The sequence below is a fragment of the Centroberyx affinis genome, unplaced genomic scaffold (assembly GCF_046629955.1).
Source record: "Centroberyx affinis isolate AG114_WGS23_722 - 3 ecotype Tasmania unplaced genomic scaffold, CSIRO-AGI_Caff_v1 ptg001907l_1, whole genome shotgun sequence".
NCBI lineage: Eukaryota > Metazoa > Chordata > Actinopteri > Beryciformes > Berycidae > Centroberyx > Centroberyx affinis.
Window position 1 is genome coordinate 58,326 of NW_027280270.1, and position 18,865 is coordinate 77,190.

The 18,865-nt window shown below is 40.0% G+C and overlaps 2 protein-coding genes across 2 annotated transcripts; both read right to left on the reverse strand.

The window, feature by feature from the left end:
* Positions 1-699: 699 nt before the first annotated feature.
* Positions 700-7,138, reverse strand: tprg1l (tumor protein p63 regulated 1-like). Its single transcript, XM_071530267.1, has 6 exons — positions 6,809-7,138; positions 6,418-6,509; positions 5,563-5,613; positions 5,343-5,468; positions 4,364-4,517; positions 700-3,125 (listed from the first exon to the last, which is right to left on the reverse strand). The coding sequence occupies exons 1-6, from the start codon at positions 7,034-7,036 to the stop codon at positions 2,931-2,933; spliced, it is 846 nt and encodes a 281-aa protein (XP_071386368.1). The 5' UTR covers positions 7,037-7,138; the 3' UTR covers positions 700-2,930.
* A 2,230-nt stretch (positions 7,139-9,368) lies between these two features.
* LOC139653272 (uncharacterized) lies at positions 9,369-14,167 on the reverse strand. Its single transcript, XM_071530263.1, has 5 exons — positions 13,918-14,167; positions 13,230-13,313; positions 11,447-11,530; positions 9,861-9,992; positions 9,369-9,712 (listed from the first exon to the last, which is right to left on the reverse strand). The coding sequence occupies exons 1-5, from the start codon at positions 14,165-14,167 to the stop codon at positions 9,429-9,431; spliced, it is 834 nt and encodes a 277-aa protein (XP_071386364.1). The 3' UTR covers positions 9,369-9,428.
* Between the last annotated feature and the right edge of the window lie 4,698 nt (positions 14,168-18,865).

An 18,865-nucleotide genomic window follows, 5' to 3' on the forward strand; every position in this document is an offset into this window, starting at 1 on the left:
TTGCACACACTTCACACTTATAACTTCTGAGACTTTAATCTTAAAATGTTCACTATCTTCTTCCTGAATAAAGCAAAAAGCAAGTAAGTCTAATAAGTCTGTAACCTCCAACCTCTCGCCAAGAAAAGCAGAAAATAGAGTCAATCTTTTACATTGTCTTTCAGCACAAATAATTTATCAAAACCATTTGTACGCTCGACTCCATGCGAGTTGCAGACACTGACTGAATAGCTGCAGTTATATGATGGGTAAAGTTTATATTTTCTTAGTAAATTATGTTATATTAAATTACTATATTTTCCAATTTCCAGAGTGTTGATTTGTTGCAAGGTGTAGGTGTTTAATTGCAATTGCCCACACAACTTTCGTTTTGCTATGGGTGGTTTTGCCTTTTCACAATTATCAGAAACGTCTCAAAATAACTCTGAATGTCAATAATAATTATGCATTCAATAGATATTCACTGAATGTACTGGAATATAAAATGTTCTACCAATGTAAAATATTGGTTTAAGAGAGTAAATGTGTTGTCCTGTTCAATGTCACAACAGGTTTCCAACACGTACCTGTGTCTGTGTGTGTGTGTGTGTGTGTGTGTGTGTGTGTGTGTCTGTGTCTGTGTGTGCGATGGACATAAAGGTGACAGAATGGCACTCCTGTGGAAACAATGACATCAGACAGATTTTTGAATATGTATTTTTAAAGCAGTGTACAATTCGTAAGTTCAGTGAGCCACATTATTGAGATTATCTGTGATTTGGATAGGCTGTTTTGTTACAGATAGGATTTAATAGCCATGAACAGCTATTACTACAGTATTTACTGTTAAATCCAGTGTGAATCCAAACAACACATTTTTAACAGCCAGTAGTAACCAATGTCTTGGGACCATCTTTGTTGGCTTAAGGCATCATCTGGCTTTGCACTGTCCCTTTTATAGAAGTTGGATTGTTCATACAGCCAGCTGACCTGTAACAGATTCACTTTGTTGCAATCCTTGACAGTACAAACACAATGTAAACACACTTCTTGACAAAGACCAGATCTGATGCTCTGGACAACACCATGTAGGCATTTGTTAATCCCCACTGTGGTTACTGTGCTACAAATATTTAGAACAAAAAGGAAAGCCTTGACATATAACAGTGGATTTAGCTCTTTGAGAATCCATACAGAAAATATGGCAATGGAAAATTCATATTCTAGAAACATTCAGAAGTTAACTGAGTCACAATAACAGCAGATAAAATAAAAACTATTTAATATTTACAAATCCAAAACGGAGTATTCCTTTCAAAAAGAACCGTCATGCAAACTCAACGTGCAGGACACATGCACAACAAGTTAAGACCAGAAAGGCATTTGGGGACACAATTATTCATTGGCATTGTTCAGCATGAAAATATGGCCTGTTACCTTTGGTAGCACAATGGTGTAGGAGAGGGTTGCAGTCTAAGGAGAAATGACCTAAATCTTGTACACCGGATACAAATGTGGTTAATGAGCCTAGCCTGCATGTATTTCATTTTGAAACCCATCCATCGGTTTAAGGTTGAATACAGAGTTATTCCCAATGCAGTGTTTCAATGCAGCTGACCAGTATGTCAATTTTGTCCAGAAGAAATGTGATCTCTTACCATTATTTTTACATATGAATGCCTACAATGAATACAAGTTGCAGGATCATTAAGGCAACTTAAAAACAAACATGGGAGCATAGTATACAAGGCCAAGTTGCATAACACATCACTGTAACTCACATCTGTGGTCAAGAACATTTTAGCTATTGTAGCTAATTCAGCTCTTTAAGTGGTAGTAGCTCCCTAGTCTCTTAGCAATGACATGATTTAGGCAAATGGAACAAAAAGCAAGCATGGAGAGACTTTTGGAAAAAGTTGGCCAACAGGAGAAGAAGGTCACAACTTATAATGTATCTTATAGTATACACATAGCGAGGCTCATTTCCACAGAAAAAGTTTAATTGACACTAAAGGTATCCCATCTGTTATTGGCTTATTGGCTACAAGCAATATCTGAGCCCAGAGCGATACAGCTTCTCAGAATAGCAGTGCAGATCCCAGTTTTCCTTTTAGTGAAGTTCATTATTGAAGTTTATTATGATAATTGTGCAACCTGACCATTGAACTTAGATCATCAGCTGCTATTTCATTCCAAGAAGCTACACTATGGCCCCTGGGCTCTGGATAATGGAGTCGTTTTCATTTCAAACCACATTAATATACCATATGATTACGCTGCAGTAATCTACACGTCGAACATACTGAAGGTCCTATGCTACTCTGTGGCTGCACTCCCTCTGCCTCTGGGCGTCTTTTTTTTTTTAAATTTCTGCTGTGGAAAGAAGCCCAAATAAAGCACACTCTAAAACCTGAAATAACGACCCTGATGTTAGCATTCCTCTAAGAAAATCTAAAGGTCACATTAGTTCAGACGGTCGGTCACTCGCCCAGTGGTCAACCCAGCAGCATGAGACGACAAGAAGCTCAGTCTAGATTAAGTACGGGGAAGGGATGAATCGATGCATGCGCTGTGCACATGAAATTTAGCTGTATTCCCCACCACACACACACACACACACACACTGTCCTTCCTCTCTGACTTAATTCACATTGGCATACACTCCTGAAAGCCCGCGCAACTATGGCAGATTTGTGAACAGCTCTTTGTAGAGGGGGGAGGGTAACAACAAATATGAGCGGACAGTCCATGCAGTGCTGCGCAACATGTACCTAGCCGGGCCAACTGACTCTGACACCAGTTTATGGAGGTGTGGACATCCGACGAGCTTAACACACAGATTGACTGCGCATGACTGTAGTGGAGTGACAGCTTCCCTCAGAGAGCGCAGTGCAACACACACACAGACACACTGGGGTAAACTCTGGCGTAATTTGCAGGAGTTGTGGATTTTAGAAGCCGATCTTGCCGCGGGTCATGGAGTAGCCCAACTTGGCCTCGTTGTTGATGAAGGACATGATGCCCAGGTAGGTCTCGATGAGCAGAGGTCTCTCCAGGATCAGGACGCCGTTCGCCCGCCCAGGGATGGGGTGCTCCTTATGGGCCTTCTTCACTGCCTGCACCAGCTGGGTCCGGAAGTTGTCCAACTTGACAGAGAAAAAAAAGGACGAGAACAGCCAGAAGGCCCCCTTTTACACCTGGCGTTAACATCCACATTGAGATCAGATTTTTCTTTCCCTGACCAGCTTGTCATACGTCACTTCCTCTTTTAATATTGACATTCTTTAAATTCTTGTCTTGCTTGTTCCCCATCCATGAGTGTCCTGACAATTCGTTTTTGGTAGTATGTTACTGTCTGAGCTGCCTGCTGCCTGTTTGTTTTGCTTGTGCTTCCTGGTTGGATCCGTGTGGAAACGTAATTTCCGTTAACATAACTCCTATATGTGGATTGAAGATGCATTTAATTTACACTACTTTGGTAATGTGGTCAAATTGTCGTCGTCATCTCTAACCACCTCCAGAGGTGGTTTGGATTACCGGATCTTCACTGTGTCTGGAGTACATTTACACCTGGATTTTAAGTGTTTTTGCCCTATCCGATCATAATCCAATCACTTGGTACACGCATGTTAATGCCAGGTGTAAAGCGGGCCAAAAACACCTTCCAACCATCAGCTACAGAACTTGTGACTTGGATACCACGTAAAAAAGCCAATTTACTCAAAGAAAATAAAATATGTCTTTATAAAGCTAGGGCACAGAAAGCCAATACTGATGTTATCAATCAATGACATAGCTGCTCCAATGTGTGGGAGAACAACTATGATTGTGGTTTTACCCCCAAATGAGCTTCATTTCATAGTGCTGCTAACAGCTCTTGATGAGAAAATACACCCATATCACCAGCAAATCACTCCAGGCACTTTTACATTATCAATAAATCACACACACACACAAAAGCTATGGCAGGATGAAATCGCAGATTAAAGTTTTGCCTTTCTTGTTTTTAACTTTGATAAAAAAAAACTGGTTGTATACAAATCGTGACTAAACTGTTATTATAGATTATAGGAATAATTTACATTATCTTTTAGGCTGAATTTTTTCCTTGAGCCAGCAATCAGTCTATTGTTTTCAGTTGGACTATGACCACTAGGCCTTTGTTTTGTTGAATGCCTTGTCTGTGTGAATGACCGGCTGCACCAGTGGTCACCATTGTTTGCTCTTGTGAAATAAGCAGAAGGCCAATAAAACCTTTTTATACTTCACAATTCTGAGCTTTTAAATAGTCAGTTTGGAATTAAGAAGTTCTCAAAACTTTAAAGATCCATGAGCTGAACTATATCCAAAACGCCCATCTAGCCTCATTTGAAAGGGATCCCACCTGGCAGAGAGAGGCCACCTTCTCGTCAGCGCGGGCCATTGGGTGCTCTGTGAAGGTGGCATAGGGCATATCTGTGGACCAGGGGTTCCAGCGGTTGAGGAAAGAGGCCCGTGGACGTTTGTCCCACTGGACACGAATCCCATAGCCTTCCCTCCTGTAAGAAAACAGTGCAAGAACCATGTTGTTTTCAAGGAGCAGTATTCAGGCCAGCAGTGTACCAAAGCACACTGTGCTGAGCTATGTTTAAACAGCAAACCCATTTTTAAAAACAGATGGTATCACATGGTATTCCCATGGTCTTAGTTCTTTCAGTGGATACTTGTGAACACAAACAACTCGCTGCCAAAATTAGGAACCAGAAAATCAAGGCTCTGACCTGTGACGTCATCGAGAGAAAAAAGCAGAGCTGTTCCACTAACAAAGATTTGTATTTTGTAGAGTAAGGGACCGTTTATGTATTTACATTCATATGAGATGGATTTCATTGTAAGGCTGCCAGGTATTTACCAGAAGATGAGTCTTTATCCCTGTAAAATCTTTCTGGGTGTTATCACTGTAGATCTCCTATTTACTGTTAAACTCAGGCTTGCAAAGTATCATCTTTTAAATCACTTCTTAAAATACACTTATAAAGGCTTTTTTTTTAATCTCCTCATTCTGTATTTTACAATTCTTGTCTTTATGCCTTCCTGTAAAGCACTGTAACTAAATGCTTTTAGATAAGAGTTACATAAATAAAGTTTATCATCAGTATTATTATATAGAGCTGCTTCAGTATTTATCTTCTGATAATATCAGGAAGCAAGAGATTCTTGGTTCTTGACTTTTTGTTCATTTTCACCACTCAACACCAAAATTTGAATTCTGTTCAAAGTCACATTTTCAGTTTATAACAACAAAGTAATAGCTACAGTATTTCAGTAATTCTTGACATTGGTACTTCTGTTGACTTAAATCAACAGGGAATTTAGTGGCTTACTTGTTCAGGGATTTGGGTGGGAACTCAAACTCGCCCACTGAGATGGTGTCTACGGCGTTGAGAGAGATCCTGACGACCTGCTGACACAACAGGTTGATGAAGTCATACTTGCACACCAGCAGGGACCTGCACACACAACCGAGAGGTTCACAAGTCAAATCCACCAACAGACAATGGAAGAAACTATATTTTTCCAGAAACTTATGAAATTTTGACTTACCTATCAGTTATGAGCACAAGTCTCTCTTTCTCATTGTTCCAGTGGTCAACTCTATAAAAGTCCCACACAAAAATGAGAAATAGGCTAGTTACTTTTTGAAACCTACATGAAACACAATTTGAAAATGAGCAACTGTAAGATTGAAGAGGAAAAGTAACAAGTGTAACATTGCATTTATAGGCATAACATGACTGTTAAGCACTGGAACTCTCAACATTGTAATGTAAAGTCTATGACTGTCTTTGACATTAGGGCTGGATGATAATTCAACATTATCGTTTATCATCTTTCAGTGGAATCATATTGTGATGATGTGGTGATTTGGGGATATCATGACGCACAATTCTGCTGTCTAAAGTGATGATAACAAGCAGATTATATTTAAAATTGGACAAAATTAGGTATGAAACAATTTAAGGGATATTTGAAAATTTCAGTTTTGTTTCAGATCAATGGGATGAACATTAATTTGATTATTTAACATGTGATTTGGAATATGTGAGCCATATAGTTATATGTATGGATATTGAAAAAAATCCCTCTGATTATTGTTTAACCATATCGCCCAGCCCTATTTGGCGTTACCATCTGTTATTATTGTGTGATACATAGCCATTGCATGGGTTATAGGATGAACAATTCATGTCAAAACCAGCTGCTATTAACAAAACAGCTCACTATTATAATGTATATTCAATTGTTTAATCGGTAGCCTTGAGAAATCTCCAGTTGAGGTGCCCATGTACGGTATATACATGCATTTTTATCGTTTATCTACTCTGTAGTATAAACAACTGTTATACCCAAACAACTCCCAAATGTTTCAGCCTGATAATAAAACGGTCAGATACTTACTCAGCTAGCAGCCAGACGCTGAGCACCTCTCCATCCTCTGAAGGTAGTGCCACTGTCCTGATGTCGCTCACAGCCTGCTCAATGGTACCTGGCTAAAATCAGCATCATCACACAGCTGTCAATCATCAGCATCAGCATCATCTCAGAGGACAGCATCTCATTCCTCCCTGTGATGCGCTGCTGTTGGAGTAGCTTTTATAATACACTAGTTGCTTTCTTCCGCCTGGTAAATTATGTACGGTGTTTATTTACCACCAGCACCCTGAATGCAACAGAATACTCGAGGGATTAGATAGGCTGTTTAATCTGAAGAGGTGGAGATAGTCTAATTAAGATATCGCCCCATTCCAGCCTTACATGGAAGCTGTTATCGATCAATACTCAAACTTACCCTGAAGACGAAATAGTCCTTCACTTTCGCTTGCATTGTGGGGTTATGAACGTGGAAAGGCGTCAGGGTCTGTAACGGGGAGCAGCAGGCCACGGAGGCTCCGTATCCGAGGCTTCCTCCGGCCTCCGGCGGCGTGAAGGCAACCTCGACCCCCTCCTCGGTTTCTGCAGGGTGGAGAACCGCAGCCCCCGGACTCTCCGGCTCCACCGTGTCGTTCAGCTGAAGCATAGTGCAAAAATGCTGTTCGAGGATCTTCCCGAGAAGGTGCGCCGAATGTTAGATTATAAATTTTCCTTTCGAGGATGCAGATTCACCCATTGCGCACGAATAATGTTTTGATTGTGCGGACTACAAGGAAGTAGTGCCCTCTTGCTTCACTTCCCCCTTTATTTCCTCCCTCTTAAAGGGACACCTAACCGAAATAGGCGTTTAATAGTGATGATGATCTGGACTATTGATGGGACAAATAAACTCATAGTTTGCACAGATGAGGTTATAGATCACTGCAGTGTAGGCTATCTGACATTCCCAAACTTCAAGTCTGAGGTTATTAGCCTGTTAATGCTTATAGGTTCTGTGACTATGAGCATGCACATCAAAATAAACCCTTATTATGCCTGATGTGGTCTAATCCCCCGATTCACAGTTACAGTAATCTGTTGCACGATGTGTGATGTATGGACATATTGCTTTTTTAAATTCATTTTGAGTATTCCGCTTTTATTTTGACTGTCAAAGCACTTTGTAAACTCTGAGAGAATTGATGAGAAAGATGCTATATAGGGCTACATAAAGGTTTATTATCATTATTATTATTATTATTATTATTATTATTAGTAGTAGTAGTAGTAGTATTAGTAGTATTATGCATTAACAAACATTTTTCAACCACTTTTCAAATTAAATTGGTAATCCAGATTAATTATTTTTTCTTTTTTAACCTCAGATCATTTTTTACTTAGTTATTTAGACAGACATGTATTCCATATTTTTACATTTCATAGTGGATCCATTTAGACAAAAGCAGATGCAATGATTTTGTATTTGCTGAAACAGCAGCTATAGGCTAGTCCAGCTGGAAATAAATGATCAAGAGTCTGGTGATACTTCGTCTATAAAGTTATTCTGTCTAAATAGTTTTGGCACCCTGTAACAGAGACCTGGGAACCTAGAAAAAGTGGTGGCATTTGTTTTTATTGTTCATACAGATAAAATTTCACTAGCCTCACATTGAAGCTCGTCCTACTTCAGCCTCATAGTTACAGAGTCAAAACTTGTTTGGAACATACTGTTTGGTCTGACTAAATTGATTTTTACAGCTTTGTTGGTGGGACTCTTCCTCTGCATTCTGCACCCCAATCACTATTAAGAGTCAGTATTGAGAATTCAGAAAGAGGTATCAAAAGCCCTCAAGCAGCAACTATTGCACACACATATTGATGTAAAAGATTAACATATTAAAATTGTGTGCATACATATATTGAGGTAAATTATATGAACTGAATTAACTGGTGTAATAGAGGCTCATCCTCTGTGGGGCTTGAGTAAGAAGCAGAGACAGACACAGAGCAGATGCCTTTGAATGCTTTAGTGATGTAGTTGCAGAGGGTTACAGATCATATAGAATAAAAAAAACATTCATTGAATACAATGAGACTATACTGGAACATATTATTGCTGATTATTGAGTCAATAGATGAATTAACAGAAGACATAACACCCATTAATGTGAAGAATAAAGATGAATAAACAGCAATTTTATGGAGACACAGCATTACAGGCCATTAGGTTAACATGGTTCAGGGAATGTACATTACACAAACTGAATTTGCCTTCATATGGCCTTACTCAAATAATTAACAAAGCCACCATTTAAAGAAAGTTGACTAACAAGAAAGGAAAACATAGAAGGGCTGAGCTGAGCATGCTCCCCTGCTCTCACACAACATGGCCGCTACAGAGAGACTTGCCCCAAACTGTGCTCCATTTATAGCAGGGTGGGCTGTGCTTCATTGAGGAATTAAAGGTGCAGAGTATGTTTATGTGAAAAGAGGGAATTCTGTATATATACAGTATATAGTATATTTGGATCCTATATCCTTGCTCCCTTGACAAAATTTAATCCTTCAAACTGTTATGCTGCATCTTTTCTGAAATTCCATAACCTTCTGATTCTTCACTCCCACAGGCTTTCAGTGTATCTGAAAAAAATATTTTAAACACCCAGAACTTCACAAAAACACCCATCATCATAATCACCACAAAGCTATTGAACATTAAATGAAAAATCCACCCTTGGATACTCGTACACTGTTGAATATCATCAGTCTGTGATGTTCAGTGCATTCCAGGATTTATTTTGTGATGGTGTGTTGTAATTTACTTTTATGGTGTAGGAACACTTTCCCTCAACCTGCCTCATCTACTTCTACTTCAGTTGCTTTCAATCAAAGGTGGGTGTGTGGATACATAAATACAGATAGCCAACTAGTTTGTGAACACTGGGGCAATTCTATTATCACAGCCACGCCCCCTTACTCAAAATGCAGCATGTCTGTTTATAACGGTTTTACGTGATTCAGGGGGGATTTTTCCTTTAACACAACTGCTGTCTTGTTCTTCACATGGTGAACAGCAAGTGACCACTGAAGGTGCTGTGGTGATTTCCATCGTCATAGATCCTTGAGTTCTGCCAGAGACGCAGAAACACGACATCTCCGACCTCCAGAAGCAGAGAGACACCATTAGAGGAAGTCACATAACCAGACGTTTGGTGTTCATAGGCAATAAATATATGGTCTTCATTCTTGACCAAGCCGGCAGCGGACGGATATGCACCATGTCCATTTGCACCGACATAGAACTGGAAGTGGTACACCCCCCTCACTGGTGCGGTGAAGACACCTGGAACAAACAGCTCATTGGTCAAACATCAAAACTCTGGAGTATTAAAGGATTACTGGGTTCTGTTTGGGTTGGTCAAGGTTATATCAATTTGATGTCATTTTTTGTTATTGTTGAACTCAGTAGTGCAATATAATATATAACATACCTGTGTGGGGGTTGTAGGCATTTCCGATGTTTGTGGTGACATGTCTGAACACCAAACTGGTGTGTGTGTTGTAGGGTCCAGTGTGTCCACCGCCAGACGCCAGTAGTGAGGCTGAGAAAGCCACCTGTTTGACTGAAAAGTCACAAATATATATTTTCTTCTAGTTTCAAATATCAGTGTTACATATATAATTTGTCAGTTATACTATTGTCAGTCACATTATTTAATATCATGACTTTCTTTGCCAGTGTCTATAAAATACACTGCAAAATGCTTTTTTTTTTTCAAAATATCCAAACAAAAATCAAAATATTAAATGGAAAATGTTTGAAAGTGAATACAGAAGATCCAAATAAATGTATTTTAATAATTTTTAACAAATCTCAGAAATAAACTTTTTATAAAATTAACTTTTTTTTTATAGATTGCAGTGTATTGAGACAGAATAAAAATTTGTCCTTGCATGCATTCAAACTTCACATGTCTTCCTGCAAAGCCTTCACTTTGCTAATCTGTAACTGAACGATAATGTTAATTAATTTAGGATAATGATACTGAAATTTACAATATTGACGTTATGGTGTTTTTACAGTGAAATCAGCAGCTTAAATAAGTGTGATTTAGCAGCCTACATTTCACAAACCTACAAGCAACCCATCGCAGGTCATGTCAGATCTTATATAGCAAACTTACTAAAAATGTAAAATTTTTAAAGTTTTAAAGGATTTACTCCGGTTAATAAACTATCACTAATCTTTCCTTTTGCTTCCTCAATAAAACAAGGGTGGTAGGGGCAAACTTCACAACACAACAACACTGGAGCCACCCACGCTGGAAAAATATGCATTATGGTATGTGCTGCTGTAATAGGTTGAAGTTTACGTCCTTAATAAGTAATGCATTTAGAAATTTAAAAAAGAAGGGAATTTATTTGTTGAGTTCATAATGTCCAGTTTAAAAAAATAAATGCAGCTAAAAGGAGGATGATGGTAAAAGTAGTGTGATGCCACTACAAGATAAAAAGTTAGACAATAAAAACAGAGAAGGATAAACCTGCCTGGTAAATAGTCAAAAACAGTCCAAAAAACTAATTTATGCTGAAATCTTCACTGATAATGAATTAGTTTGGTTAAATTAGGAATTCTAAATCAAACGAGTGACAAAAATCAGATGAAAATTCTACTTTTCTATGCAATTATGAAATGTGACCACATATGAATGCAATTACATCCTTTTTAAAAAAAAAAAAAAAAAACCCTGAAGCCAACAGAGAGGCTGAGAAAGCCACCTGTTAGACTGAGAGAGAGCAATGTAATCTCTTGTGTGGCTAAGGTTGCAGCAATGAGACTGTTACAATAAAATGAAGTTTGGGTCAAATTTGAAAATGTAGAGGGTTCAAAGTATTGACATTTTGTCTACCGAGGACTTGAGTGTCCTTCCAATATCATAAGTTTGTAGATTTGTTTGTGCTGCCCGCCATTTTTAGGTAGAGTAACTTTTTTCAAATGATGCACATATCATTTTGGAATAAAACTTCAAGTATTATGTTGATAGTTTTATTTTAATAGATTTATTGTCAGTCTTACCTTCCCTGTCTCTCTTCAGAGCCTCCACCTGGTTTTCTGTGATGTCTGATCTGGCTTTCAAGGTGATGAGTTCTGCTGCTTGTGCTGAAACCAAGTTAAGGGGAAAAAAGAAAACAGAAAAGTGGCATACCTCTAGCTCCAATGTAAAAAAAACCCCCCAAAAACAACATTTATTGAAACATTTGACAATAAAAACATTTAATTATCATTGTCTTCCAAAAAAAAAACAGTCCAAAAAACTAATTCAAGGTACAAAGGTACTAAAGGTTTATTATTAATGTTTGAAATTGTTTGATTAGTTAATGTTTGAGAGATGCATCTATAATCGACTTTTCAAGTCTCAATGGAGATGTCACCTGTGATTGATTAGTAATGCCTACAGATTTCCGAAGGGGGGGAGCTCTCGCGGCGTTTCTTCATTCTCGATAAAGATGCCAGAGAGTGAACATCGTGTCCAGACGTCTTTATTGATACTCTCCCTTTTCAGGGTGTAACACTGCCATAAATGTCACATTAAAGGGACAATTCACTGTACAACAAAATTCGCAAATGTATTATTCATGCGATCTCAGATAGTTCAGTTTTATCTTAACATGAACAAGTCTGGACGGTGTGGAAGGGAGATGAATCTCCTTCCACACCTCCTTAGCATTGTTCTGCTGGAGCTTCCGCTCCAGTCTCCCCCCTGTAGCTGTTCCTCCCTCAGCTCCCTCTTCAGCTCCCTCTGGACAGACTTGACTTCCTCCCTGTCTCCAGCCATGAAAGCTCTCTTCTTTCTGTTGAGAAGGGCTTTAACCCTTTGTACCCTGACTTTAGCTGACTTTACCCTTAAATTTCCCCTTAAGTAGCTTCAAAGTTAGACATTGTTTTTCCCCTAACTGTCCAACAACATCACATCCATATTCTGTATCTGCTAGTTCCAACACTTTGTTGAAGCTCTAGCTGCTTATATTGAATGAAATATTCAAATACAAGACGCCATTATGGCTGCACCGTTACATCAAATGGAAAAAATCTAGATGTTTGTGCATCATTATATATACATTTCCCTGTATGTAGCATGACATATTTGGTGTCTTTGGAAAACTTATCTTGACTAGAATTTAAAATAAAGTTTTGTGGGTTTGAACAAAGCGTGGCCATGCAACCTGTGTTTGTAGGACCCAGTTGCGGGGGCGGTAGCGAAGAATGGGTTTAATGTCCTTTGTATCCCTGACTTTTTTCTTTGGAAAGCAGCACACCCTCTTGGAGGAGATGACACTGCTCCCACAGAAGTCTGTGATAATGATGCTGAAATCTTCACTTATAATGAATTAGTTTGGTTAAATTAGGAATTCTGTATTCAAATCAAACAAGTGTCAAAAATCAGATGAAAATTCTACTTTTCTATACAATTATGAAATGTGACCACATATGAATGCAATTACATCCTTTAAAAAAAAACAAAAAAAACCCTGAAGCCAACAGAGAGGCTGAGAAAGCCATCTGTTAGACTGAGAGAGAGCAATGTAATCTTTTGTGTGGCTAAGGTTGCAGCAATGAGACTGTTACAATAAAATGAAGTTTGGGTCAAATTTGAAAATGTAGAGGGTTCAAAGTGTTGACATTTTGTCTACCGAGGACTTGAGTGTCCTTCCAATATCATAAGTTTGTAGATTTTTTTGTGCTGCCCGCCATTTTTAGGTAGAGTAACTTTTTTCAAATGATGCACATATCATTTTGGAATAAAACTTCAAGTATTAAGTTGATAGTTTTACTTTCATAGATTTATTGTCAGTCTTACCTTCCCTGTCTCTCTTCAGAGCCTCCACCTGGTTTTCTGTGGTGTCTGATCTGGCTTTCAAGGTGGTGAGTTCTGCTGCTTGCGCTGAAACCAAGTTAAGGGGAAAAAAGAAAACAGAAAAGTGGCATACCTCTTGCACCAATGTAAAAAAAAACAACAACAGCATTTATTGAAACATTTGAAAATAAAAACATTTAATTATCACTGTCTTCATCTGGGTATCTGCTTTTGCTTCCCAGGTTTGCTACAGTCAGTAAAAACTTGGAAATCATTGTAGAACTTGAAATTTACATGGTGGAAATGTTACTTTAGTGTTTACTGTCAACCTTAGCTGCTGGTAGATCTATCTACCATCATCGTCATGTATTACTTAAACATATCCTTGCATTAATTAAAGTGATTAAATCACAACAAGCATTACAATAGTATTATTCATGTGATTTGGTATACCTGAACCTGAATACCTAAGTAATACATGAAGAGTGGGTTTCAATTTAGACAATTGCATTAACAAACCTGTGTAACAACATTACTTAATGCAGTTATTTATTGTGCATTTAATATGAACTCATGTTTAATATCACTGTTCATGTCTAATTCTTGTTAGTAAACGCATTAGTTAACATTAGTTAATGAACACTTACTGTAAAGTGTTACCCTTTTCTCATTACCTGACATACTACTGTACCTTCATTCTGATTCTTTAAGTGCCTCATCTCCACCCTCTGTTCAGCCAGCAAGGCGCTCATTTCTCTCAGCACAGCGTGGATGTCAGGCGGACAGGTCTGTGGGACGCAAGAGGCATTTGCAGGTTCACTTGCCAGGGTTTCAGTCTGCATTCCATGTGGGATGATTTCATTCCCAGTCTCTGTGTGAACCTGAGCTCTGGACAGACAGCAGACCAGCAGCAACAGCTGAAGAACCACAGTGATCTCCATTCTCAGACTTGTAATCTATGCTCTTTAACTGTATTGTTTCTGTTAATCTCGGCCTTATATAGTGTCTCGCCTTGTTCAATCATTACCAGACGTTTTTTATTAGAGATACGTGCAGGTGATACTGTAGATAACACTTTTGATTTTATAAACACAATCTAGAAACATCACAAAGGAAAGAAAGCACATTGTATCATCATCATTTACCAAAATAGAAATCTGATTTATTAGTAGCAAAGCATTGGATTGTAGCTCCTAATGTATAATATTATAATATACATTATATTATGCTGGTGGTCATGTGAATATACAATAATAATAATTAAACCAATATTTCAGCAGACACGATTACAGGAGTTGAGCAATGGAAAACATGAGTCAGCAACAATAGTAATAAAGAGTGGACAGTATAACTAATCTGGAAAACTGACTTAGATGAACTTTGAATAGCGGAATAGTTAATGGATACATATAACTACAGGGAGCTGTAATAAAGTGTGTGATATGCATGTGAAGTGTGAATGTAGTGAAATAACTATGTGTGACGTATGAATGATGCCCAGCAGACAATGATCATGTATACGACACCAGTGGAGGTCCGGAGGGAGATGAAGCACGCTGAGGCCGGGAGTCTGTGAGGAGTCTCTGAGGAGTCTATGAGGGGTCTGTGAGGAGTCTGTGAGGAGTCAGGGATCTGTGAGGAGTCTGTGAGGAGTCTGAGGAGTCTGTGAGGTGTCTGTGAGGGGTCTGTGAGGAGTCTGTGAGGAGTCAGGGGTCTGTGAGGAGTCTGAGGAGTCTGTGAGGAGTCTGTGAGGGGTCTGTGAGGAGTCTGAGGAGTCTGTGAGGGGTCTGAGGAGTCTGTAAGGAGTCAGGGGTCTGTGAGGAGTCTGTGAGGAGTCTGTGAAAAGTCTGAGGAGTCTGTGAGGGGTCTGTGAGGAGTCTGTGAGGAGTCTGAGGAGTCTGTGAGGAGTCAGGGGTCTGTGAGGAGTCTGTGAGGAGTCTGAGGAGTCTGTGAGGGGTCTGTGAGGAGTCTGAGGAGTCTGTGACGAGTCAGGGGTCTGTGAGGAGTGTGTGAGGAGTCTGTGAGGAGTCTGAGGAGTCTCGGCTCGACGAGTCTCCTGGAGGTTGAAGATCCGACGTCTGTTCAGTTGATCTCAGCGGGCCGCAACAGGGTGAAGAATGCAGGCTGAAGCACGCAGGCTGCTGGACAGGGTTGTGGGTCTCTTAAGGTGAACGCTGACCCGCTCTGGAGGTTCCGATGATTATACAGAGTTAAACTCAGCCGGATGATGTTTGATGTCCACTTTAGTCTCTGTTCTGTATGTATTCTGCACAGTTGAAGGCTAAACGGACAAACCGGAAGTCTTGTTTCTGCTAATTGGAGCTAGTCTTACCTATTGAGGCCGGGGTGCACGCAAACGTGACGTATTTTAAAATCAGCAGCTAGAGTGGTGATTTCAGCTAAATAATGGTGTAAATGTCGGCCTTTTCAAGTCACTTTGGGATCTGTTGGCTTCAAGAGACTTGAAGTATGCTGTGAGAGCTGCATAGAGCCATTTGATGGTTATTTTCCATTATTTTTTGAAGACTGAAGACAGGTCTCCAGCAACTTCAGTTGTTTTGGAGAAAGCTGCAATGTACTTCTTCTGGGGATCTCCGGGACTGTTGTATGGACTAAGAAAATTTACCCGATTTCTTCTTGGCTGACATCTGGCCAGTTTCTGTTCCTTATGGAGAAACTAAACTATGTCACGGCATGGCACGAAGTGCTAGGTGCATCCACTGAGGGTGAGCTGTCCATGGTAGCACTGACTGGCGACTCCCTCAGATCGCGTGGTTTCCCAGAAGTAACAATTCTCCATGGCAGATTGTGGTCAAAATGCACAACGCACTGCCTTGGTCCGTCTTGGATAAGGTTGGTCACCGGTCCCAATCTCCGGATAACTGTCACCTGAGTCCACTCTTCCTTTTACCCACGGAAATTTCGAATGCACTTGCTCACCATCCAGGAATGAGTGAAGAATCAGACCACTGTGATCATGGTGTTGCTTCTGTTTGGCTTGTTTCTCTCCCACTGTTTTGGCTAGGTCAGGTTTGAGCAGGCTGAAATGTCTTCTAATCGGGCCTTGACCCCACACTTCTCCAGGGTAGGTAAGCTATCACAGTCTGGCATCTGTGTCAGATGCCATTCTCCACCTGTCCACCAGATGCCCTCAGACTTCCCTCCCTTCTGTGCTCCATACCTGCCCTGCATCAAGCCTAGAGCCCTGCCCTGCTTTTAGTGTTTTCCCCAGCCTATCAGTTCTCCCTGTTTCACCTGCTGTCCCTCGTCTAGTTAATTTGTTACTTCAGTATTTTTGTCTCAGCTACCCTCCTTTGTTTGCTGGTTCATTTGTCTTTGCCTTTGCTAGTCTATGTTACTCTAGTCTTTGCCTTGTCTTTGTTAGTCTTACTCTAGTCCGGTCTTGACCTCTGTTCTGTGTTTTTTGCCTGCTGAGATGTCCTGTGTTCTTGCCTGCTCAAGACTACCAGTAAAAGCCTTGGTTTGTTTCTCAAGCCTGTCTCCTGCCTCGTGTTCTGTGCTTGGGTCCTCCCCGATCCCTGTCATAAGCACCTCCTCTAGCCTTTTTATATGTTCCGCCTCTGAAGCTGCTGTGATAAGAATATCACCCAGAAAGCAGGTCCCATGTTCCAGTCCCTGCAGTATCTGGTCCATGACTTACTGAAAGATTTCAGGTGTGCTGGAAACAACATATCTGAGGCAGTGGTATCTGTACAGTCCTCCATGGGTGTTGATAGCCAGATATTTTTCTGACTCTTCATCCAACTGGAGTTGTTGGTAGGCATGAGAGGTCTAGCTTGGTGAATGAAGGTAGGGGATATGTCTGTTCCTCAATACAACAGTTGATACTCACCTTATAGTCACCACATATCTTGCTAGCTTTATCAACCTTAGGCATTGTGACTATGGGTGCTGCCCACTCATTCCCCGCCATCTTTGAGATAACACCCATTTTCTCCAATAGATCCAGCTACTTCTCTACAGCTTCCCTGAATAATTAGGGGACTGGCATGGCCTGGATGAAAATAGGCTTGGCATCTGGGCATGTTTGGATTTTGGCTGTGAAGTCCTTGATGGCTACCTGGTGGCACTGTATCACTGCCTCTACTCCAGGGTGCATACTCTGCACAGAGAAAATCTCTTTCCAGTTGGATGTTCTTCAGCCAGTTTCATCAATCAGGAAGGTCTGTTCCCTTTCACAATGACTAAGGGCAGTATAGCTTGTTGTGTTTCATACTGTACTGGTATCCCCACATATCCCAGCAGGGGAATTGTTGAAGGAAATTATGTTATTTTCATAATCAATGCATAATCTATACTTAATCGATATAATCAAAGAGAAATATATATTTGCACATTCCTTTGATCAGACAGCACACATACATGTACTATGCATAGTAAGAAGAGAGTAGAGAGAAAGAGGCCTTTGTTACCAGCTCATGCCAGTAAGTTTCTCACAGACAAACTGAGAATAATGGGATTGTTATTGCCAGAAAGAGAGGTTGTATCCAATATTGCACAAGGACAGAATTAGGGAGGAAGACTCCTAGTTTCGGCCTTGAGGTACAAAACAGCAGGTGCCTTCTGTATCAATAGCTGGATTGACGCACTGACCATATTTCAACAGTTAGACCAATTAGAGAGCCACATTAGGTCAAGTTTGGGAGCAGACTATCCCTCTAGGTGGGGCATGATGTGAAGGGGGGTCAGAAGGTAGAAAAAGTACCTGAGGATGTGAATCCTTTGTCAGACCCTTCACATATCAGTTGTATGATGTACTCTGTTATATGAAGAATAAAGCAAAGAGAAAATTGTCAGAGTTTGTCTCATTCGTTCTGTGTTCAGCTCCTCGAGCTGAAGTGGAAATTGAAGAAAGAAAAAAATCCACTACGACAGAATCCTCTGGCCAGAATATGATTTCAACTTTAATCTGGCAGTTCTGTTTGATGGAAGGTGAGAAAGAATCTTGATACTACTTTTCAGACACCACTGTCACAGTTGATTAAGTGTCCAGCAGCATGGTTATACTATTTCCATCTAAAGCAATATCGACAGTGTAGCCGTTTTCCCTGCTTGAGGTAAAGCACACTGTGTACATTCCAAAAAGTTCTGAAACATCATCACTTTCTGCATTTTCTTGTCTGGAAAGTTTTTCACAAGACAAGTGCAGGGTTCCTTCAGTTTCTTACTCACACAGACACACAGACAGGAGAGTGGGACACGGCTAGGTAGCTCTACTCCCACAATATTATATAAACACACTGCAGACGTGCACAGCTGATTTTACTGTACAACCGAACATCACTTCCTAGAACAATAAGCGATGTTACTAGGTGGCAACAATGACCAATCTATCACACCTACATTAGCCTCTGGTTCTGGTCCGACGGTAAGTGCAGTAGGCTGCTGTGACCACAATTCTGATTGGACAGCCAAAGCCGGGATGTTGGTTGAGGTCGTTGTGGAGGGGAAGAGGGAAAGAAGTCTCTTCAAAAGCTGAAAATGCTTGAGTCTAATTTTTTTTTTTTTTTTACCTCAGACGCTTGTTTACTTGCAGTTATTTAGACAAACATGTATTCCATATTTTTACATTTCATAGTGAATTAATTTAGACAAAACCAGAGGCATGCAATGATTTT